The 23681-nt window shown below is 37.9% G+C and overlaps 12 protein-coding genes across 12 annotated transcripts; 9 read left to right on the forward strand and 3 right to left on the reverse strand.

Annotated features, from left to right (window-relative positions):
• Nucleotides 1–7: 7 nt before the first annotated feature.
• Nucleotides 8–1309, forward strand: ZUO1 (zuotin; the record flags this gene model as incomplete). The annotated part of the gene is made up of 1 exon (XM_056226040.1): nt 8–1309. The coding sequence occupies one exon, from the start codon at nt 8–10 to the stop codon at nt 1307–1309; it is 1302 nt and encodes a 433-aa protein (XP_056079798.1).
• Nucleotides 1310–1572: 263 nt separating this feature from the next.
• ERV29 lies at nt 1573–2505 on the forward strand (the record flags this gene model as incomplete). The annotated part of the gene is made up of 1 exon (XM_056226041.1): nt 1573–2505. One exon carries the CDS (start codon nt 1573–1575, stop codon nt 2503–2505), a length of 933 nt encoding a protein of 310 aa, XP_056079799.1.
• Nucleotides 2506–3132: 627 nt separating this feature from the next.
• Nucleotides 3133–4167, forward strand: UPA1 (putative methyltransferase; the record flags this gene model as incomplete). Its single annotated transcript, XM_056226043.1, has 1 exon — nt 3133–4167. The coding sequence occupies one exon, from the start codon at nt 3133–3135 to the stop codon at nt 4165–4167; it is 1035 nt and encodes a 344-aa protein (XP_056079800.1).
• A 282-nt stretch (nt 4168–4449) lies between these two features.
• BGL2 (glucan 1,3-beta-glucosidase) lies at nt 4450–5391 on the forward strand (the record flags this gene model as incomplete). Its single annotated transcript, XM_056226044.1, has 1 exon — nt 4450–5391. The coding sequence occupies one exon, from the start codon at nt 4450–4452 to the stop codon at nt 5389–5391; it is 942 nt and encodes a 313-aa protein (XP_056079801.1).
• A 500-nt stretch (nt 5392–5891) lies between these two features.
• Nucleotides 5892–10325, reverse strand: YOR1 (ATP-binding cassette transporter YOR1; the record flags this gene model as incomplete). Its single annotated transcript, XM_056226045.1, has 1 exon — nt 5892–10325. One exon carries the CDS (start codon nt 10323–10325, stop codon nt 5892–5894), a length of 4434 nt encoding a protein of 1477 aa, XP_056079802.1.
• A 1068-nt stretch (nt 10326–11393) lies between these two features.
• Nucleotides 11394–12194, forward strand: PXR1 (telomerase inhibitor; the record flags this gene model as incomplete). Its single annotated transcript, XM_056226046.1, has 1 exon — nt 11394–12194. One exon carries the CDS (start codon nt 11394–11396, stop codon nt 12192–12194), a length of 801 nt encoding a protein of 266 aa, XP_056079803.1.
• Nucleotides 12195–13134: 940 nt separating this feature from the next.
• Nucleotides 13135–14301, forward strand: SCW4 (putative family 17 glucosidase; the record flags this gene model as incomplete). The annotated part of the gene is made up of 1 exon (XM_056226047.1): nt 13135–14301. One exon carries the CDS (start codon nt 13135–13137, stop codon nt 14299–14301), a length of 1167 nt encoding a protein of 388 aa, XP_056079804.1.
• A 316-nt stretch (nt 14302–14617) lies between these two features.
• CWC22 (U2-type spliceosomal complex subunit CWC22) lies at nt 14618–16351 on the reverse strand (the record flags this gene model as incomplete). The annotated part of the gene is made up of 1 exon (XM_056226048.1): nt 14618–16351. One exon carries the CDS (start codon nt 16349–16351, stop codon nt 14618–14620), a length of 1734 nt encoding a protein of 577 aa, XP_056079805.1.
• Nucleotides 16352–16453: 102 nt separating this feature from the next.
• Nucleotides 16454–17416, forward strand: CAB4 (putative pantetheine-phosphate adenylyltransferase; the record flags this gene model as incomplete). Its single annotated transcript, XM_056226049.1, has 1 exon — nt 16454–17416. One exon carries the CDS (start codon nt 16454–16456, stop codon nt 17414–17416), a length of 963 nt encoding a protein of 320 aa, XP_056079806.1.
• Nucleotides 17417–17618: 202 nt separating this feature from the next.
• Nucleotides 17619–19277, forward strand: RNH70 (Rnh70p; the record flags this gene model as incomplete). Its single annotated transcript, XM_056226050.1, has 1 exon — nt 17619–19277. One exon carries the CDS (start codon nt 17619–17621, stop codon nt 19275–19277), a length of 1659 nt encoding a protein of 552 aa, XP_056079807.1.
• Nucleotides 19278–19324: 47 nt separating this feature from the next.
• RTT102 (Rtt102p) lies at nt 19325–19798 on the reverse strand (the record flags this gene model as incomplete). Its single annotated transcript, XM_056226051.1, has 1 exon — nt 19325–19798. One exon carries the CDS (start codon nt 19796–19798, stop codon nt 19325–19327), a length of 474 nt encoding a protein of 157 aa, XP_056079808.1.
• A 180-nt stretch (nt 19799–19978) lies between these two features.
• TAF1 (histone acetyltransferase) lies at nt 19979–23176 on the forward strand (the record flags this gene model as incomplete). Its single annotated transcript, XM_056226052.1, has 1 exon — nt 19979–23176. One exon carries the CDS (start codon nt 19979–19981, stop codon nt 23174–23176), a length of 3198 nt encoding a protein of 1065 aa, XP_056079809.1.
• Nucleotides 23177–23681: the final 505 nt, after the last annotated feature.

Here is a 23681-nt window from a genome sequence, read left to right on the forward strand (position 1 = left end):
AATCATAATGTTCTCTTTACCCACTCTAAACTCAGACATCACTGTTGAAGTCAACAGCGCTGCTACCAAGACTCCATTCGTCCGTCGTCCAGTTGAACCCGTTGGTAAGTTCTTTTTACAACATGCTCAAAGAACTTTAAGAAACCACACCTGGTCTGAGTTCGAAAGGATTGAAGCTGAAAAGAACGTTAAAACCGTTGATGAATCTAATGTCGATCCAGACGAATTGTTATTCGACACTGAATTGGCTGATGAGGATCTATTAACTCACGATGCTAGAGACTGGAAAACCGCTGATTTGTATGCTGCTATGGGTTTGTCTAAGTTGCGTTTCAGAGCTACTGAAAACCAAATTATCAAGGCTCATAGAAAGCAGGTTGTCAAGTACCATCCAGACAAGCAATCTGCCGCTGGTGGTAGTTTGGATCAAGATGGCTTTTTCAAGATTATTCAAAAGGCTTTTGAAACTCTAACTGATTCCAACAAGAGAGCTCAGTATGACTCTTGTGACTTTGTTGCAGATGTCGCTCCCCCAAAGAAGGGTACCACTTATGACTTCTATGAAGCTTGGGGTCCTGTTTTTGATGCTGAAGCTCGTTTCTCCAAGAAAACTCCGGTTCCATCTCTAGGTAACAAGGATTCTTCCAAGAAGGAAGTTGAACAATTCTACGCTTTCTGGCACAGATTTGATTCTTGGAGAACCTTTGAATTCTTAGACGAAGATGTTCCAGATGATTCCTCCAACAGAGACCACAAGCGTTATATTGAAAGAAAGAACAAGGCTGCAAGAGACAAGAAGAAGACTGCTGACAATGCAAGATTAGTTAAGCTTGTTGAGAGAGCTGTCAATGAAGATCCTCGTATCAAATTGTTCAAAGAAGAAGAGAAAAAGGAAAAGGAAAGAAAGAAATGGGAAAGAGAAGCCGGCGCTAGAGCTGAAGCTGAAGCCAAGGCCAAGGCCGAGGCTGAAGCCAAGGCTAAGGCTGAATCTGAAGCCAAAGCCAACGCTTCCGCTAAAGCTGACAAAAAGAAGGCTAAGGAGGCTGCCAAGGCTGCCAAGAAGAAAAACAAGAGAACTATCCGTAACTCCGCCAAAGATGCCGACTACTTTGGCGATGCCGACAAAGCAACCGCAATTGACGAACAAATTGGTTTGATTGTTGACAGTTTGAATGACGAAGAGCTAGTTTCTACTGCTGACAAGATCAAGGCCAATGCTTCTAGTGCAAAAGAGGTTTTGGGAGAATCTGCAAAGGCTATTGTCGATTCCGGCAAACTTCCATCCAGTTTGTTGTCATACTTCGTCTGAATACCACAAGAGATAGTATAGATTATATATGAATATAAACGAATACTGCCAAGAACCGGCTCTTTTGTTCTTTTGACAAAATCATTCGGGTAACAATTACCTTTTTCGGTATTTTTGGAAAAATGAAATAAGAGGGAATAATGAGAAAGGCGAAAAATAAAGGACACCTTTGATCTTTCGTTAAAGGTGTCCTTCTTTACTTTTAACACAAGTCAACTACCATAGCTCAAAAGAAGTAAAGGTAAAACTCAAAGGATAAAAGAATGTCTTACAGAGGACCAAATGGAAATTTTGGCGGTATGCCAATGTCGTCATCGCAAGGACCATACTCTGGTGGTGCGCAATTTAGATCAAACCAAAACCAGTCCACTTCTGGCATCTTCAAACAATGGAAGCAATCTTTTGAAAAGTTTGCCTCCAAGATTGAAGGACTTACTGACAATGCAATTGTTTATAAATTGAAGCCCTATATTCCCAGTTTATCCAGATTTTTCATTGTGGCCACCTTTTATGAAGATTCGTTTAGGATCCTATCACAATGGTCAGACCAAATTTTTTATCTAAATAAGTGGAAACACTATCCATACTTTTTTGTTGTTGTGTTCTTAGTGATCGTTACAGTTTCCATGTTGATCGGTGCTAGTTTGTTAGTTTTAAGAAAGCAAACCAATTATGCCACCGGTGTCTTATGTGCCTGCGTCGTCTCTCAAGCCTTAGTTTATGGGCTATTTACAGGATCATCATTTGTTCTAAGAAATTTCAGTGTCATTGGTGGGTTATTAATCGCATTCAGCGATTCAATTGTTCAAAACAAGACCACGTTTGGTATGCTTCCTGAATTAAACAGCAAAAACGAAAAAGCAAAGGGTTATCTTTTGTTTGCTGGTAGAATCTTGATTGTTCTAATGTTTATTGCTTTCACATTTAGTAAATCATGGTTTACTGTTGTTTTGACCATTATTGGCACAATATGTTTTGCCATTGGCTACAAAACAAAATTTGCATCCATTATGTTAGGTCTTATCTTAACTTTTTACAATATCACATTGAACAACTACTGGTTTTACAATAACACCAAAAGGGACTTCTTGAAATATGAGTTTTACCAGAACTTAAGCATCATCGGTGGACTACTACTGGTTACTAACACTGGCGCTGGTGAATTATCCGTTGATGAAAAGAAGAAGATTTACTAGGCAGTAGACAAAACGCTTCCTTTTAGCCCATTTTTTAAGTTTTCTTTTATACGATTAAGTTTGTTCTTGCTCTAACGTGATTACTTCCATGCCCTGCTAGTTCACATATATACTTTTCTTAGTCATATTTATATAAAAGAGTTCTATTTGTAGAGGTGCACTAAAAGGGATTTCATCGAGTCCACGCTGTCTTTTACTTTTCCACCTTAATCAATGCGACTTTAATGCAGGAAACTCTAGGAACGTTATATGGTGGTCATCTTGCCCTTTATCTTATTGGGAGCATTTCGATAAATCGTTAAATTTTTTTTTTCGATGATAGTACTTTATTGGAAGCAAAAAAAGAAAAGAAGAGGTGCCTGAGACCAAATTGCTGTGTCTATTCTTCCAAGGGAACACTTTGAGGTCACTATAAGCGAATTCTCAAATTCCAACACCATGATATATATCACAACTTTAGCAGCTACTACCAGCTGCAACGATGGGCACACCCAAACATGCTTTTTGAAATTTTTTCGATGTCATCGCTGAAAATACCAGACTCAATTTTAGATATTAAGCTGAAGGATTAGTAGATATCAACAATAACTAACACTTATTAGGGTAAGTGTATTGTGATAGTGGAAGATGACAATAAAACATAAATATGAGAATGCTAAGAGTGAAAAGAAGCCCTCCAAAAAAGTGAAGCCAGGGCTATTAAAACTGAAGAAAGTCATGGATATCGAATCTGATGCGGTTAATTATTCGATATGCATACCAACGACTGTCATTGATAACTGCTGTAACTTGGAGCAGGCCACTTTTACTGCGTATCAAATAGCTAGAACGGCGGTTTTGTTTAATGTTCAAGAAATTGTGGTTTTAGACCTGTCAAAGGATAAAAAGCACGAAAAAAAATCAAGACCAGAGAAATGCATCACAGATAGTCTACTACTTGCTACGCTATTACAGTATTATGTGACACCTCCAAACTTACTGGATACTACGTTCAAAAAGAAAAACAAGTCTTATTTAAAGTATGCGTTTGCATTCCCGCCATTACACCAGTTACCGTTTATGGTTGAATCTGTCGAACAGCCCTACAAGGAAGGTTTGTCCATTGCGCCAGATAATTCTGAGAAACAAACGGACGGAAATCTGACAAATTTGGTATATATAGGAAGAAATAATATCATCACATTAGCGAATCAAAATATTCCAAAAACCGTACGTGTAACGGTTGACACACAACGCAAAGAGGTAGTATCACCTGGAGTTGCATACAAGGAAAAGCCACTCGGCTACCACGTTCGGATGGCAAGTAATTTGAATGAAGCATCCGAACATTACACAAAGATTCTCTGGGCCAACAGTGGCGATTTCCACTACGACGAAGGATTGTCAAGGTATTACAAGGCAGAAACAAAGTTGCCATATATCACAAAAATAAGAAAAAGCGCAGTATCAAACACACCCTGTAACATCCTCCTTATCTTCGGGAAATGGAACCATTTAAAGCGTTGTTTCAAGAGATCAAGCTTGGAATCTTCCGCCTTGCACCATTACTTTTCCGGACAACTGCAATTTCCCGGCACTGTATCCCAAGGAAACATACCTATCCAAGACAGTCTACCGATAGCTCTAACTATGCTCCAGCAATGGTCCAGCCGAAGTAAGTAGTAATATATAACTGACAGCGCTGTTTATGTCATGTAATAATCGCTTTATACGAAGATACAGTTCTATTTTTAGTAAAAGAAACGTTAAAATTTTTCTTCCAGTTTTTCGCCCTGAAAAAAAGAAAATGTCACGAACGAAACAGCAACAGAAGTATTTGTTTATTTTGATTTAATTGTCTCCTTATAAAGAATACCTTTCTTAATTTACAGTCCAAGATTCTTGTTCTTTCATTTTGTTTATTGAGTATTAAATAACTGATAAGAAAGGAAAAACGGCCAAAAGATGCGTTTCTCTACTACACTCGCTACTGCAGCTACTGCGCTATTGTTCACAGCTTCCCAAGTTTCAGCTATTGGTGAATTAGCTTTTAATTTAGGTGTTAAGAACAACGATGGTACTTGTAAGTCTACTTCCGATTACGAAACTGAGTTACAAGCCTTGAAGAGCTACACTTCCACTGTCAAAGTTTACGCTGCCTCAGATTGTAACACTTTGCAAAACTTGGGTCCTGCTGCCGAAGCTGAGGGATTTACTATCTTTGTTGGTGTTTGGCCAACAGACGATAGCCACTACGCTGCTGAAAAGGCTGCTTTGCAAACATACTTACCAAAAATAAAAGAATCCACCGTTGCTGGTTTCTTGGTTGGTTCCGAAGCTTTATACCGTGATGATTTGACTGCCTCCCAACTAGCTGATAAAATCAACGACGTCCGTAGTGTCGTTGCTGACATTTCCGATTCTGACGGAAAGTCTTATTCCGGTAAGCAAGTTGGTACTGTCGATTCCTGGAATGTTTTGGTTGCCGGTTACAATTCTGCCGTTATCGAAGCTTCCGATTTTGTTATGGCTAATGCTTTCTCTTACTGGCAGGGTCAGACCATGAAAAATGCTTCTTACTCATTTTTTGATGACATTATGCAAGCCCTTCAAGTCATTCAATCTACTAAAGGTTCTACTGATATTACTTTCTGGGTTGGTGAAACTGGTTGGCCAACCGATGGTACTAACTTTGAAAGTTCTTACCCATCTGTCGACAATGCCAAGCAATTCTGGAAGGAAGGTATCTGTTCTATGAGAGCTTGGGGTGTTAACGTCATTGTTTTTGAAGCTTTTGATGAAGATTGGAAGCCAAACACCTCCGGTACCTCCGATGTTGAAAAGCACTGGGGTGTCTTCACTTCGAGTGACAACTTGAAGTACTCTTTGGACTGTGACTTTTCATAAGCACTCAAAGAAATAGGTTTTAAACAAAATTTTTTTTCTTTCTGTTAAAGTGAAGAGTGAGCAAAAAAAAACTAAATAAAAAGTTCAATCTTCTTTTACTTATTTCAGACTATATTTTATCTTTCACTTCTTTTACGTATTTGAAATTTCCTTCGGTTTTAGGATTTTCACTACTAAGTTTTCTATTTTATGCCTTTGAACTGTTAAATTCGTTTTCATGTACACTTTTTTCAGTAACGAAACATCCCCAGAAGTTTTTTAGATATTTTATAAATTAATGTGTAGAAATATTCTCAAAATGAAAAGGGCTAAAAAAATAAAGTCTTCTACTTTGGGTATGCGTATATAATATAATATGAAATGATACCTCCCTATGGCTTATTACGTAGCTTTTCGAAGACGATCATCAGATGATTTTCTTTTTTCAATCACTATCTCATTCCATCGGTAAACATTTTAATAAATATAAGGAAAAAAAAATATGCAACAAATATTATACATTAAATTCTGTTCTCAAAATCTCTTTCTACAATACCAGATCGGGAACACATGCTCTTAAAAATACTATCCTCTTGGCTAAACAATGCCCATGGCGTATCATATTCTGCAACTTCGCCCTTTTCTAAGACAAGAATACGATCATAATTCACAATAGTCTTCAGTCTATGAGCGATACACAAAATTGTGCAGTCTCCAAATTCCTCCACAATACGTGTTTGAATTTTGCCATCTGTTTCATAGTCCACTGAAGATGTAGCCTCATCTAAGATTAGTATTTTGGATTGACGAACCAACGCTCTTGTTAAAGCTAACAACTGTCTCTCACCTAAAGAGAAATTTGAACCTTCTTCTTCCACTGCCTGATCCAAATGGAACTTGTGCATTCTACCGTGGGTACCATTCTCATCAGGTTTTTGTAGCCTTACTTCCGGTAAATCATTTTTGGCGATAGCACCACCTCTTACCAATGCATCCCATAATTCATCATCTGTACGTTCATCAAAAGGATCCAAGTTCTTCCGAATTGTACCCCTGAATAACACTGGATCTTGAGGAATGATAGCTAATTTCTTTCTTAGATCAAAAAGCCCCAGCTGGCTTATATCAACATCATCAATGAAGATCTGACCGGCTGTCAGTTCATTTAGCCTATATAAAGCACTCATAATAGTGGATTTTCCAGCACCCGTACGACCACAAATACCGATCTTCTCTCCACTCTTAATATCCAGATTAAAGTTTTTCAAGACGATAGGTAAACCTGGTCTATAAGCGAAATCAACATTTTCAAAAACAATCTTACCCTTGGAAGGCCATGACTCGGGTGGTGTCATTTCTGGCTTTCTATAGTCCGCCTCTAAGGGCAATTTAGTTGCATAGGATACTAATCTTTCGGCACTATTCATATCATTCTCTGTTTGCGTCATTGCCCTTAGAATGGTATTCAATAAACCAGGCAATTGTAATACGTAGGTCAACAAAACACCGACAGAAGCTGCAGAAATCGGGAAAGCTCTAGTAACACATAACAATGTAATGATTAGTGCAAATGCAATGGCAACCATATCAAGAAAAATTCCCACCCATCTTTGTAGAACAACGACAAGGTATCCTGCCTCATTCATTTTGTTGATCAGAAAGTCCGATTTTGCTAAAAATCTCTCCTGACTCCTATAAGCCTTGATTGTATCCATTCCACCCAAGACTTCATTTAGATTGTTGTATACAAAAGATCGCTGAACAGCCTCAAGTCTCTTGATTTCTCTGCCAGAACTTTGATAATGGTCAGCAATTAAAACAAAGACGACCAAAAGAAATGGAATTGCAATAGCAAACCACGGCAAGTAGACGATACACATGACACAAACACCTACTATATTAGCAAATTGAGATGTCATCAAACGTAAACTCTCAGTTAATTCATTGTCCAAACTATCGGTATCTTTTGTGAATCTGTTTAAAATACGTCCCAAGGGTGTGGTATCTATGTATGACATTGGTGTGTGTAAAATCCTTCTCACAGCCCTCAAATTTAGGCATTTTGACGCCATAATACCCATGGCACAGAGAATGGTAAACTGCCCATTCATAAAAATGAAGGCAGCAAACACAAAAAAAGAATAAAGGCCCATATAGAAACTAGGTGGTCTGTTCTTGAATTTATTTTCAGTCCAATAAGATAACCAAACAGAAGAGAAAAGTGAGCAAAATGTGGTGCCAACAACTAAAATAGCATATAAGGGTAGCGCAATGAACCCCCACTTACCCACTGCAGCCTTGATGTACTCCTGATAAATCTTCAGGCCGATGCTGTTGACTGCTCTTTCTTCTTTGCTGCTAGTATGGCCATCTACTATGGCTTTATCACGGTTTGTAGTTTGTGACATTTGCGTAGTTTTTTTTTTTAAATGGATTAATTCCTTTACTTCAGCTTCATACTTTATGTGCCCCAATTCATCGGCAATGACCTCTTCATGTTCTTCATCTTTCTCCTCGGAATTTTGAGAAGAGAATTGCAAAAGGTTTATCAAGGTTTTGTTGCGGGCTTTTAACTCTTCAACGGTACCAATATCAACTTTACCATCAGTGCCCAACACAATGACCCTGGAAGCTCTTTCAATTAGGGACAACTGATGTGTAGCCAAAATTCTGGTTTTATTGGAAAGCATCCCAGTCAGGCACTCATCCATAATATGCTTACCAACACGAGAATCAACAGCGCTTAAGACATCATCAAAAAGGTAAATATCTTTCTTTTTGTAAACTGATCTGGCCAAATTGATACGGGCCTTTTGACCACCGGATAAAGTGATACCACGTTCACCAATTTCAGTCATATCACCAGCAGGCAAAATATCCAAATCTGCTTTCAAGGAACAAACATGAATGACTTCATCATACTTTTCTTTATTAAACGGCGAACCAAATATGATATTATCTCTCACAGTCGCATTTTGAATCCATGGATAACCACACATTAAGAGATCACCGTTGACTTCAATCTTACCGTCAACCTTTCTCATTGATCCTGCCATTGCATTCAATAATGAAGATTTACCTGTACCTATAGGCCCCGTAATCATAATAAATTCACCTTTTTGAATGTCGAAATTTAGGTCCTTGAAGCCCCTAAATGAAGTTTTCTCTAAATCTTCCGGACCATCTCTGTCATTCAGCATATTGTTCAGTTTTTTTGCCTTTTTGTTACTTACAGGCGGCTTACCCCACGTATCTTTACGCTTTTTTTTGTTCTTTTTATTTTCATCTTCTGCTTCTCCCTTTGCTTCTTCAATAGCATCATTTAATTCATAATCTTCCCATTCAAATGAACAATGCGTCATCTTCAATGCCAAATTTTGATCGAAGTCAGCAGAGGGTTTCATTTCAATCATTTGTTTTGGATCATCTTCCGGAGCCTCTAACAAACTTTGTAAACGGCCCAATCCAATAATCATATCAATACCGGTACCAATAGCAATAGGTAAGAAAAACATCTGCAAACTCAAGACTTGAAATAAAGACAAGGATGAAAAAATGTTACCAGGTTGTCTAGCTCCATTATTGACTTTATACATTGCCAGAAAAGTAACCAGTGAAGCAATACTAGGTAAGGACATGGCCATGGCAATTAAGTAATTCCTTGATAATTGCATTTTTCTAACTTTAGATATCTCCTTAGTTCTAATATCTTGAATATTTTTCTCGTATGCATCCTCCCACGTATAATATTTGATCATTTTGATATTGTTCAACACTTCCCTCATCATGGTAACTCTGGCATCTGTGAAAATATTTGCAGCGATTCTAAAACCTAGGATTAATTTGAAAGCGAACAAAGAAATGAAAAATCCACCAAAAAAGATACCAATCCCAACCAATGCAATCGGGCCTAAGTTAACGATTAATAAAACAATGCAGATAGCTAAGATTGCGGGGAAACCTGCTAAAAATGGTTGGAAAGACAAGGCAAATTCAATTCTAGCCAAGTCTGTTGTTACGAAGGAAGTAACTTTACCATTTGGGAAACAATGCCTCGCGTAATTTGATGCATTGAACATTTTCTTCATCGCGGCTTTGGTAAGGATAGACTTGGCTTGCACACCGGTCAATTGAGATGTATGAAAGAAATGGTTAAAGGTCAACCCGTTAACGAACATCATCAAACAAGCACCAATAGCATAACCAATACCTTTATTAACATGCATGTTATGAAAAATTGCCTTTTCTTCGACAAACTCGATTAATCTTTTGGTGATCATGGGATTGAATCCGGATGTACAGTTAGCAAGGATTGCAAATACCACTGATAAGAAATACTGTTTCTTGAAGGTAAATAATAAAGCTTTGAGAACTGTGTGATTGGGGAGCTTTGCATTTTCCGTGACCTCCTCTTCTGTAGCTTCAGGATGGCTTTTATGATATTTTTTTCTCGTTTTTTCAAAATAGTAAATCATGTTTTGCTCAAAATCCCCATAAAGAGTTTCTATGGACATCCTCGGGTCCATCTTAAAAAGATCATTCGGCTGAATAGTTCTCTTGTAACCGACTCGCAGAATCGGCAGGACCCACCAAAAAAACATGTTGGAGAATATATTTGTATGGAAGAGAGGATATATCTTCCTTTCATCGTCAGTTTGTGGTACTTCTGGTATTTTCTTGGAGTGTAAAAATGAAAACAGACGTTTTTGAGGGAAAATATCAGACTCAGTCACTTTTTCGATATCATCACTGTTCAGATATGTTTGCGGCTTATTTCTATCCACGACATATTCACCAGTTGGTAGCAACGATTTGTTATCCCAAGAAGACGACGTGTCTTTATCGACTTCTGTACTTATATCTGAAGAAGCAGAAGCCTTGGGAGATAGTATCACGTTCTGCCCTTTGTTATCCTGCTCCATCTCGGAAACAGCATCTTCTACCATAACCTTCATGATCGGAATGTAGTAAAAACCTAATAAAATTCTTTTTATGCTTGTGTGGCACTTTTTACTAATGCACTTATGAGGATAATGAGGTGTGGAAATATATGACTCCTGTGATTTTGTAACGTAAAAGTAGTACTATACACGCAAAAAGCTCTTTTGCCTGTGTAGTTATACTAATTTGAATAGAAATATCACAGTGACACCTTGCTTCACGGGCTCCGACAAATGGGTTATTGTTATATACGTATGGTCTAATCATCCAAGGGACAGCAGATCTCTTCATAGGAGGGTTATTGCCACTTTTCTTGCCTTGGCTTTTTCCTCTTCCACGGATACAGAATCATGCCCGTCAATTATCCGTGCTATCTCCACGGAACCACCCCATCCTTCACACATCGGCGCACGCCAAAAGTTAAGTTGGACTAAAAAAGCACAGAAAAGAAAAAAAAAATGTGCCACCTATGGCTCACAGTGGGGGAGGGGGGAGTGAAGTAAAAGCGCTTATCGCAAGTAATTCACAACAAATAGTGAATAGAAATGCAAAAAATAAAAGTAGGGAAGTACACAAAATTTGACGTGTATTTCCGCTAGCTCCAACGGTTACTGCATACCATAAGGAAGTATCGAACTCTCCCTTTTCCTTTTGTGGGATCCGAGCAGCCAGGAGGGATACAAATGGCGGCTATAGCGGGAGAGAAATATACCCTCTTACGATCCTTTGCCCCATACAGCTAGCCATAAACAATTGTTTTGTGTAAGGATACTACTTTCCTTACGGCCCTATTACCTTCTTTTGCTTTTTGTTCCTTGCGATCTCTTGTTTTGAACCTGTTTTGCTAAGTGGGTGAGTGATTAATCAATAGGATGATTGACAGGTTAGCCGCCAGTGTGAGGATCTTTTTCTTCCACGGTTGTCCTCTTACAAGAAAGGTGCAACCGGGTAAGGACTCATAATAAAAAATGAAAAAAAAAAAGAGAAAAAAAAAAATACTAAAAACTTTGTTCGAAAAGAAGCGATGAGATAAGTACTCAGTAATAACGTATAGGCAAGTACACCATTAGACAACAAGTGAGATGGGGTTAGCAGCTACAAGAACCAAACAGCGGTTTGGATTAGACCCCAGAAATACTGCATGGAGTAATGATACGTCGAGATTCGGACACCAATTTTTAGAGAAATTCGGATGGAAGCCCGGTATGGGTCTTGGTCTATCCCCCATGAACTCACATACTTCGCATATCAAAGTGTCAATCAAAGATGACAACGTTGGGCTTGGTGCGAAATTGAAGCGAAAGGAGAAAAAAGACGAGTTCGATAACGGTGAATGCGCTGGGTTGGATGTGTTTCAGAGAATTCTTGGGAGGCTGAATGGAAAGGAAAGTGAAATATCAGAGGAACTGGACACTCAAAGGAAGCAGAAAATTATCGACGGAAAATGGGGTATCCATTTTGTTAAGGGGGAAGTGCTGGCAAGTACTTGGGATCCTAAGACTCACAAACTAAGGAATTACTCCAATGGGAAGAAACGAAAGAGTGAGGATGACAACAGTGGAGATGAAGATGACGATGATGAAAAGAAGCACAAAAAACATAAGAAACATAAGAAACATAAGACACATAAGAAACATAAGAAGGAGCACAAGAAGCACAAGAGCGAAGAGAAGAAGCTGAAAAAGGACAAAAGGGCAAAAGAGACGAAGAAAACCCAAAAAATGAAAAAAACGTCGAAATTGGAATCTAGTGCATCTGCATCCAATATACCCGATGCGGTAAATACTAGGTTATCAGTGCGTTCTAAATGGATCAGGCAAAAGAGGGCTGCCTTGATGGACTCCAAGGCATTGAATGAGATCTTCATGATAACAAACGACTAAGCATTCCAGTTTATACGCGCAGCAAGATATATAGAAAATATAGAGGGTGGGAAAAATACTCCTTCTCAAAAGACCAAAGAACAAAAAACATACAAAAATCTGTGTCAACGTACGGCGTACGGAAACGACCTCTTACATACATAATTAAAATAATAAGTAGTAGTGTGAATATTTGAGAGACTGACTGTGTCACACGCTGCTGCTTCTGCCATACCACCAAACTTTCTTATGTAGATATGATGGACCAAAGAAAGAATAGATGAGAAGCACAATGTGGCTAGCGTTGCCCAAACCTTCCATAAGTTACTGCAGGAGTGATAAACGGACTAGATTCGTATCAGTGTAACCAAATCCATCAATTAATGTCCAATCAAGCTCGCTAACTCCCGATTAGGAAAGACCCCAGACGTCTAGCCCGACCTAATCGAGACACATCCACATACGATCATGCACGATACGCTTCCTAGGGTATTTTATGTTCAACAGGCACACTTTTTCACGCGACACTCTGCCGCAATTGAACTTCTTCACAGAAATCCACGCAACGCACTTTCTTTCCCCTTTCGTTTAGCCTCTCCTAATGTGGAAAATAGGCACATGATTTCTTTTTACGCGCATTTTTTTCCGGATATTTCCCTTTGTTGTCTTGTTTCAAAAACGGCACCGTTGTTTTTGTTTTTTCTCTGTTTTTCTCCCATTTCTCGAGGAAAAAGATCTTCGTTTTATAAAATTAGTACATTGAAAATATATTTGAATTTTTTTTATCTTCTTTCATGATGGTATTTTTTGATAGTTCCTTTGGTTCTAGTCTTGTCTTATTGGTAGTCATTTACATTAAAGGTCCAGCTAGATATCTAATCAAATCCAACTAAGTCATTCTTTTACAACTACAATCGTTTTATATTCTAGCAAGCCGTACTAAAAATCCAACTATAAAAACATGCGTCTCTCCAACTTAATCGCTTCTGCATCTCTATTATCTGCTACTGCTCTTGCTGCTCCTGCTAACCACGAACACAAGGACAAGCGTGCTGTGGTCACTACCACTGTTCAGAAACAAACCACTATCATTGTCAACAATGCAGCTCCTACCCAAGTTGCTGCTTTGGAAGAAAATGCTGTTGTTAACTCTGCACCAGTTGCCGCTGCCGCTGTTGATACTACAACTTCTGCTGCTTCTCCAGCTACTACTGCTGTCGCTGCTTCTGATGACAAGTCGAAAGCTCCTGCTACCTCATCTTCAGCTTCCAGCTCAACTGCTACTTCAGCTAAATCTTCCTCTTCCTCTCAAGCTTCTTCGTCCGGTTCTTCCAGCGAAGACGTGAGCAGCTTTGCTTCTGGTGTTAAAGGTATTACTTATACCCCATACGAATCCAGTGGTGCTTGTAAATCTGCCGATGAGGTCGCTTCTGATTTGGCTAAATTGACTGACTTCCCAGTCCTCAGATTATACGGTACTGACTGTAACCAAGTTGAAAATGTTTTCAAAGCCAAAGCTTCGAATCAAAAAGTTTTCCTAGGTGTTTACTACGTTGACCAAATTCAAGATAGCGTTGACACCATCAAGTCCGCTGTTGAATCCTACGGTTCTTGGGACGATGTTACCACTGTTTCCATTGGTAACGAATTGGTCAACAGTAACCAAGCCACCCCATCTCAGGTTGGTCAATACATTGAAAGTGGTAGATCAGCTTTGAAGGCTGCCGGTTATTCAGGTCCAGTTGTTTCTGTTGACACCTTCATTTCTGTGATAAACAACCCAGAATTATGTGATTACTCTGACTACATGGCCGTCAACGCCCATGCTTACTTTGACAAGAATACTGTTGCTCAAGACTCTGGTAAATGGTTGTTAGAACAAATCCAAAGAGTTTGGACTGCTTGTGATGGTAAGAAGAATGTTATCATCACTGAATCTGGATGGCCATCAAAGGGTGAAACCTACGGTGTTGCTGTACCATCTAAGGAAAACCAAAAGGACGCTGTTTCCGCCATCACTAGCTCCTGTGGTTCCGACACTTTCTTGTTTACTGCTTTCAACGACTACTGGAAGGCTGACGGCGCTTACGGAGTTGAAAAATACTGGGGTGTTCTATCCAATGAATAGGATCGCTCGGTTATAACATAAAAGACAAAATATATCTTTAAAAAATGATACCCAATATTTTTAACTTTGATTTAAAATTTCGATATTCCTCTTTTACTTTATTATTTCAAGGAAGTGCCTTCAATTTTGTCTTTAATATTCCTTTTTTTCATTATCTTATTTTTAGTTCGTTTGTGTATTTTTGTATATCTGTCTAAATATGGAAATACAGTTTCTATTTTATTATACTTCATTTTGGCTATAAGCAGCACGTACAGATTTATATAAGTATTTACAGCTCAATGTGCACCGTTTCTCGCTGTCTTAATGAGATCATTCACCTATACCGTTGTCTTCTTGCGGGTGGGGTTCTGGATCTGTTACGATGGTTCCTTGGACCCCTAGGGGGTGTTCTGGATCTGGCACGTTCTCTTCTTGCCACTGATGGCGGCGATCTCGATCTACTATTTCTTTTAACATCCTTTTGTAAAAATAACCTGGACTCGTGAATTTTTGGCCCTTGTGATGGTTGTGATTCTTGAGCTTTCTTCCGTAACTTCTCAAGTTCTTCCTCTCGTTTCAACTTTTTTTCTTCTTCTCTTGCATCTTCCATTTCTTGTATAATTTTCAATCGGCTTCTCATTTCCTCTGTCAATAAACCCAACCCTATAGCCGTGAAGTAGTTTATGGAGTACCTCATATCATCTGCATCTCCCTCGAGCGGGAACATTCCTTCAAGTTTAATAGAGCTTAGCCTTGAATGCAATACTTCTAATCCCAGCTCATTAACCAACTCTAGAAATAAGAATTTGATAAAAACTCTTCCTTGTGGGCAAGATTCCTCCTCAGTTAACGAAATTATCGAAAGACAATTCAATGGAAGGAGGTCATAAGATATCAAATGGCCCCAAAATTTACCTAAGATTCGTAGTTGGTCTGTTTCATAATCTTCAATATCCTGGGTATAATTTTTCTCGAAAGTTTCACTGTAAGCTGTCTGCCAACTTCTGTGAAAAGCGATCATACGTTCAGACAATACTGCATAGAACTTAGAAAAAGTAGATTCTTGTAAACTGGATTTTATTATTATATCCACTACACTTTTTTTCAAATTGTTTGCAATCTTTAATTTTAACAGCTTGTGGGCCGCTTCGTCACCTGATAATGAACTTTTCAAGACCAAATAAATTTTCTTTTTGAATTCGACATCAGTAGTAGATGTCATGTCGGTAACTTCTAATTGACCGTCATTGTCTTTATTTGTGTCGGATTCACCGTTCATGAGAATTTTCTGTCGCAGCGCCTCGAATATCTTAGTTAGTTCGTCAAAATCTGCACATTTCTCAAAAATTCCTAGCGCTTTGTTGGGTTTTTCTTCACCGTCAACAATATATGAGTGTGTATTCACCGTATAGCTGTTTGGGTTCAACATAAGCAGAGCTTGAGACTCTACTTTATAATTCTTTTGCCTTACTTCAAACAATGCTTCTAGTGACTGACGCACCGTTTTGGGCAATTCCTGCGTTTGCAAAATACATCTTAGTTTCTCCCAAATCATATCGTGACTTTTCTTGCTTACAAGCGCGAGCTTCCAGCCACATACTTTCATAACTGCAATAATCAGTTTTAAAGAATTCTTCTCAAGAAGTAGCAACAGAATCTGTAAGATCACAATTTCATGTATAACATCGTAAAGAAATAGAATAGACAAACATTGAAGAATACTTTCACATGAAACGTAGTCCCTGTGATTGAACTGCTCCACGAATGTTAGCACCAATTCTTTCGTTAAAGTTTCACCAATCTCTGGAATTTCGGAATTCAACAAGGTAATCAAAGCCGATAAAACAGGCATTTGTCGACTGTTCTGTTTCTTGAGAGTAAAATCTAATATATTGCTACAAACAATATTGCGGCCAAGAATTATATTGACTTGAAATAGATCTTTATACGATTCCTGCAAGTTGTCCATTGTTAAATTGGATACTATGCCTGAAACGTGTGAATTTATCATTTCCCAGTTTTCTTTCTCTAATTTCACGTCATCTGCATGTTCAGTAGTTGCAGACATATTAATTTCTAGCCCTTATGTCCTTTCCTATTGTTTACATATTGCAAATAAATGCAATAATGGATATCGATGTTAATTTTTTCAAGAGTATTGTAATGAAAAATGATAAAAACAGGGACCGTCAAAAAGAAAAGTGGTGAGCCCCAAAATCTAAAAGAAAGCAGCGTAAGTATGGTTGAAGAAAGTTCCAGAGTTCTAATTGTTCTACCTTACTTACTGCCCGATGCAACTTTGCAGAGGATTACAGGGCAAACTATTCCGTTTTTGAGAAAATGGCAAAGCCAGCTAGATATTGTGATTATACCTAAATTCAAAACCTCATTCCAGTTGGATTCTGCACTGGGGAAGATGTACAGTATCACCCGAGATGTTCTTTTGGACTACGGAATGATCAATACCGGGATTAATATTATTTTCAACAATAGCGATTTTGCCAAAAGTGGTTTGGAATGGAAAGTGGTGCTATTGCCACACGACTCCACCTTCAAAACATGGAAACTAGAGTTGAGAGACGCACAGTATCACACTATAGAACACTATTCATTACATGATAAAGTTATGGAAGAAATAATAGGCCCTAAAGATGCTAATAAATTTCACGTAACTGCATTGGGCGGAACGTTTGACCATATCCATGATGGACACAAGATACTGTTGAGTGTCTCCACATTCATTACGTCCGAAAGATTAATTTGTGGGATTACATGCGATGAACTTTTGCAAAACAAGAAATACAAACAGTTGATTGAACCTTATGATACACGATGCAGTCATGTGCGTCAATTTATCAAGCTATTGAAACCAGAACTCTCAATAGAACTGGTGCCCTTAAGAGACGTGTGTGGGCCCACTGGGAAAGTTCCTGAGATAGAGTGTTTAGTTGTGAGCAGAGAAACTGTCTGTGGGGCAGAGACTGTAAATAAAACTAGAACTGAAAAGGGCATGAGCCCATTGGAAGTACATGTTGTAAATGTGCTTGGTGGACGGGAGGAAGACGGCTGGAGTGAGAAATTGAGCAGTACAGAAATCAGGCGCCTTCTGCAGTCATCTGATTCCTCAAGTTAACCAGCAAGCACTAAACACTCTCTGAATTTCTTGTGTATGAGGAAATTTTATAGTTTTTTTGTTGTAGTTTACTATTATTATTATATTAACATTTTATAAATGGCGCGAGGCCACAATAGAAATGGAAGGAAGATTTTTGTTCAATGCCACTACCAAGAATGACTGAGAAAGAGAACAGCAAAAGGCTACGCTAAGGTAAACCATGCAAGTAGAAGGGCCTGATACTAATTTTGGAAATGATCTGGTTTTGGGATCCAAGAAAAGAAGATTATCTAAAGCTTCTGTTCATGGAAACGATCATGTAGATGTGGAGCTGGAAGTAAAGAAGAACAAGAAGAAAAAAAAGGAAAAACCTATAAAATGTACGTTACAAAAGACTATTGTTGAAAAAGGTATTGGTATCAAGGATGTAAGGGACATGACGCAATACTTGTTACAAGCTGAAAACAACTCTCCAAAGTGGATAGATATTAGTAATAGGTCCAGCTTACAGAAAATGATTGTTCTATTTATTGCAGGTTTACAACCAAGTGATTTTGAAAATGGCACAAATATCTTCAATGAAATTAATGATAGCAAGTTCAAATACATTCCTGAGGAAGTTGCTGCCAAATTCCATACATTTCCTGTTATGGCACCAGGTTCCAAGATGACACTATTTTCACCATACAATTCATTCATCAATGTTGGATTATCCAAATTAGAAAAAATAAATAAATTGAAGGAGCTGCAAAAAAAGAAGAAAATTACTATCAACGATTTAATTTTATCCGAACAACAGTTAATAGCGAATGATTACCCACTAGATTCTGCAGACACGAACAATGCAGGTTGGGTAAAAACTGTCGAGTTTGCTCATGAGGGCTCACACATCTTTGCACTAGACTGTGAAATGTGTCTCTCAGAACAAGGTTTAGTTCTCACTAGGATATCTCTAGTTAATTTTGATAATGAAGTCATCTACGAAGAATTAGTAAAGCCTGATGTTCCTATAGTGGACTACTTGACACGGTACAGTGGGATAACTGAAGAGAAGCTGGCAGTTGGTGCTAAGAAAACGCTGCCAGAAGTGCAAAAAGATCTTCTAAAGATAATAAGTAGTTCAGATATTTTGATTGGACATTCGTTACAAAATGACTTGAAAGTCATGAGGTTGAAGCACTCATTGATCGTGGATACGGCTATTATATATCATCATAAAGCTGGTGATCCTTTCAAACCCAGCTTAAAATACTTGAGTGAAACCTTTTTGAATAAAATTATTCAAAACGGTGAACATGATTCCGTTGAAGATGCAAGGGCTTGTCTTGAATTGACAAAACTGAAAATCTTGAACGGATTAGCATTTGGAATAGGAATCAATACAGAGAATTTGTTCACTAAATTACACCGTTTTGAAGTGAAGACTATGCTTCTCAACGATATGATCGTCAAGAATCACACTGAGGACGATTCCAAGGGCCACTTGATACGTTGTATTGAAGATGATGAGACATGGACGCATATTCATGAGAATTTAAATAAATATTTTAAGCTTATTGTAGGGAGATTGAAGAACCTGGAGAGATCACGTAATTATATTAAAAAGCCACGGAAGAGTTCTGATTCTTTGGATGCATCTTTAGTTCTTCAAGATATTGGACAAAATATAACAAAGTTGTACGAGAATGCCACACCAGGTACCATGATATTGATCATGTCAGGTACAGGGGATACAAGACCATGGAACAGTCTCTCCACAGAGTTAGAGATCATTCAAGATAAAAAGGAAAGATTTGATAAAAGACGTGAAAAGGAACCTGAGATAGTAAAAGCTATAAAGTTAGCCCGAGATGGTGTAGCATCATTTACTGTAAAATAATTATATATATATATATATATATATATATATGCATTATATTTTCTCATTTATTTCATTTCAACATCCTTACTCTCCTCTGGTTTCTCATTGTTCACTCCAGTGGATAACCCAGGGATGGCTTCACTATTACCAACAGCACCTCTTATATCATCCACACTAAGAGCTTCACTTCCTTGGTTAGTAGAAGGAGCACCACTGGGGTTACTCTTATCTCCTTTAATGTGCGATGAGTTTGACAATTCTTTCGATATCGTTCTATCAAATTGTTTCAAGTTTAATATATCTTCACAATTGTCTTTCTGTAAATTTTTCTCATCTTCTTGGTTCTTTAACCATGTCTTATATCTGAATGGGTATTTCTCCAAGTTATTTTCCAAGCTTCCATGTTGCTGTTGTGGTTGCGGCACATTAGAGCTTATTTTAGATGGTTGGTACCAATCATACCTCCAGGATTCCCCACTTGTAGAGCTGCCATAGTACGACACCTTATTGGCCTTAAGAATTAACGTCTGAGAGTCCATACCTTTGTCTCTTGCTGGTGTCGCCTTTTCGTCCTCAACGTAGATTTTATCGCCTTGTTCATTAGTGAACCAGTGAATAATTTCATTTCGCGGCGATGGTTTTTAAAAGAGCTTTTAAGAGGATAGCAACAGGTAAACACTAGAAAAGAAAAGAGAAGTAGAACAAGAGTATTAAACGATATGGTAAAGCAGCAGGGTCCTGGAAAAACCAACTTGACCAACGAAGATGAAGCTTATGAAGCAATCTTTGGGGGTGAGTTTGGCTCCTTGGAAATTGGATCTTATATTGGTGGAAATGAAGGAGCAAACACTAAGGACTATACAGAGCATTTACCAGATGCTGTAGATTTTGAAGACGAAGATGAACTTGCTGATGATGATGATCTACCAGAAGAAACGGATTCTAACTTGCATCCAAGTATGATAACTATGAATGCGTACGATGATAACAACCAAAATGGTGGCATAATGGGTATTGATGCAAATAGTTTGAATCTACAACTGCCTGAGATTAATGATGGCTTATCTCAACAGTTCATCTTGGAGGATGAAGTGGGTACTCCTGCAACGAGCAATGCATTGTTCATGGGGATGGACGCAAATGAAATACATCTCGTTACTGAAACAGGCGTTCTCGATGGCGGTGGTGCAAATGAAGTCAGGAATCCACAACTCTCCATTGGCGACGTTGAAGCAAATAATATGATAGTCAATGATGGGTTTTCCATTGAATCAGAGATATTAGATAATAAACATAAAAAACCCACCAAACTAGATTTGATAAACCACGAAAAGTATCTTCTAAAGAAATACTTTCCTGATTTTGAAAAGGGCAAAACCTTAAAATGGAACAAATTAATTTATAGAAGATTGGCACCTTATCATTGGCATAGGGATGCCTCTAGGTTGAAGAAACCATTTATGCCTTTGAATTTGAAGTTAAAAATCCAACAGGATGACAAGAGGCTATTTAACTCAAGGACAACGTCTTACCTCGCTCCTATTTATCAGGGAAAAAATAACTTACCTCAAGATAATCCTTCTGCATCCCGAAGAGGTTTGATACAGGTTTCCATTGATGAGCTTTTTCCCGTCAGACAGCAACAAAAGAAACGGAAAATTATTCACGATGAGAAGATAATATCTGAAGATTTATTAATTGCTACTGATGATTGGGACCAAGAAAAAATCATCGATCAGGATAGCTCATCAACAATAATATCAGTAGAGGCGTCCATAACACCCAACTTGAACGCATCTAGCGGTTTTAAGTTGAAGAGTTTGGTTGAAGATGTTGCCGAAGATTGGCAATGGGATGAAGATATGATTATAGATGCCAACTTGAAGGAGTCTAAACGTGCTGAATTAAACATGAATGACGAAAAATTATTACTGATGGTCGAGAACACAAATAGTGTAGTGCAGCAAAAGCAACAACTGGGTAGTGATAACCTAATACTTCCTATTAATGAAACCATTATACAACATAAATTCAATTTATCTAATGATGATAAATATCAGATTCTGAAAAAAACGCATCAAACTAAAGTTCGTTCCACCATATCGAACTTAAATATTCAGCATTCCCAACCTGCTATCAATTTACAATCTCCATTTTACAAAGTGGCTGTTCCTAGATATCAATTGAGGCATTTCCATCGTGAAAACTTCGGTTCACACATTAGACCAGGTACCAAAATTGTCTTCAGTAAACTGAAGGCGCGTAAGAGAAAAAGAGATAAGGGTAAAGATGTCAAAGAATCGTTTTCTACATCTCAAGATCTGACTATTGGTGATACTGCACCCGTTTATTTAATGGAGTATTCCGAGCAAACACCAGTAGCGCTATCTAAATTTGGTATGGCAAACAAATTGATTAACTATTATCGTAAATCCAACGAACAAGATACCTTAAGGCCCAAACTGCCTGTTGGTGAAACCCATGTTTTGGGAGTTCAAGATAAATCACCCTTTTGGAATTTTGGGTTTGTTGAACCTGGTCATATAGTTCCCACATTATACAATAACATGGTCAGGGCACCCGTTTTTAAGCATGATATTTCAGGAACAGATTTCCTTTTAATAAAAAGCTCAGGATTTGGTATAAGCAATCGATTTTACTTACGGAACATCAATCATCTTTTCACAGTAGGACAAACTTTTCCCGTCGAGGAGATTCCTGGACCTAATTCAAGAAAAGTTACATCAATGAAGGCTACAAGGTTAAAAATGATTATTTATAGAATCTTGAATCATAATCATAGCAAAGCGATTTCTATTGATCCTATTGCAAAGCATTTTCCCGACCAAGATTATGGGCAAAACAGACAAAAAGTAAAGGAATTTATGAAATATCAAAGGGATGGCCCCGAGAAAGGTCTGTGGAGGCTTAAAGATGATGAAAAATTGTTAGATAATGAGGCAGTAAAAAGCCTAATTACCCCCGAGCAAATCAGTCAGGTTGAATCGATGAGCCAAGGTTTACAATTTCAAGAAGATAACGAAGCATTTAATTTTGATTCTAAGCTAAAATCCTTGGAAGAAAACCTGCTTCTATGGAACATCACAAAAAATTTCATAAATTCTACACAAATGCGGGCTATGATCCAAATACATGGTGTGGGTGACCCAACAGGCTGCGGAGAAGGGTTTTCGTTTTTAAAAACGTCAATGAAAGGTGGGTTTGTTAAATCTGGTTCACCTCCTGGTAATAACAATAGTGCACACAAAAAAGGTACCAGTACACATAGCTATAACGTGGCTCAACAGCAAAAGGCCTACGATGAAGAAATTGCCAAGACCTGGTATACGCACACAAAATCGTTGAGCATAAGCAACCCTTTTGAGGAGATGAACAATCCTGATGAGATAAATCAGACCAATAAGCATGTTAAGACAGAGAGAGATGATAAGAAAATTTTGAAGATAGTAAGGAAGAAAAGAGATGAAAACGGTATCATTCAAAGGCAGACAATCTTCATAAGAGACCCTAGAGTCATCCAGGGGTACATGAAAATTAAAGAGCAGGATAAGGAAGACGTCAACAAACTATTAGAAGAAGATACCTCAAAGATAAATAATATAGAAGAACTTGAGAAACAGAAAAAACTATTGCAATTAGAGCTAGCTAATCTCGAAAAATCGCAACAGCGTAGAGCAGCAAGACAAAATTCGAAGAAAAATAATGGTTCCACAAAGATAGAAAATTCTGTGGGTAATGGTAACGACTTTCCCAGTATAGCTGATGGTAAAACAACTAGAAATAAAAGCAAAAATACGACAAGAAGATGCGCCACGTGTGGACAAATTGGCCACATCAGAACAAATAAATCATGTCCAATGTATAGTAGCAAAGATGACCCTGTTTCACCTAAATAGGTTCATTTTATTGATATATCGCTGAAATATTATTTGTAAAGCTTTTGGTATGATATAACAATAATGGCACGTTTGTACACCATGTTCTTAAACACTGGCAATAACTCGCACGATTGTTGCTTAAGTACTAATTTTGAATCATCAAAGAAATCACACTTTGATGTGTCCTTTTTTACAATAGAAAAGAGATGCATTTTAATTCATTACAGATGGTACATTGATCTTAATAAACTGTGAAAACCATAATTTATAGTATGTTTAAAGATCACATAGTTAACTCATTAAGAAATGAGTTGTTGTAATGTTCTTCAACATCTTTTCTCTCTCTCTCCGTCGTTTTCTTATTCTCCAAATGGGAACTTTACTTTATTCCCAACTACTCGCTATAACAGTGTATTTCTCTTTTGACAAAAGAAAAACTATCATTTGCTAAAATATGAGATTTAAGTTTATAACAGGCGGGTTTGCTTTCTTCACTTAGGAGCCTCTTTCTTTATCTATATGA

The sequence above is a fragment of the Saccharomyces mikatae genome, assembly GCF_947241705.1.
Source record: "Saccharomyces mikatae IFO 1815 strain IFO1815 genome assembly, chromosome: 16".
NCBI classification, from domain to species: domain Eukaryota; kingdom Fungi; phylum Ascomycota; class Saccharomycetes; order Saccharomycetales; family Saccharomycetaceae; genus Saccharomyces; species Saccharomyces mikatae.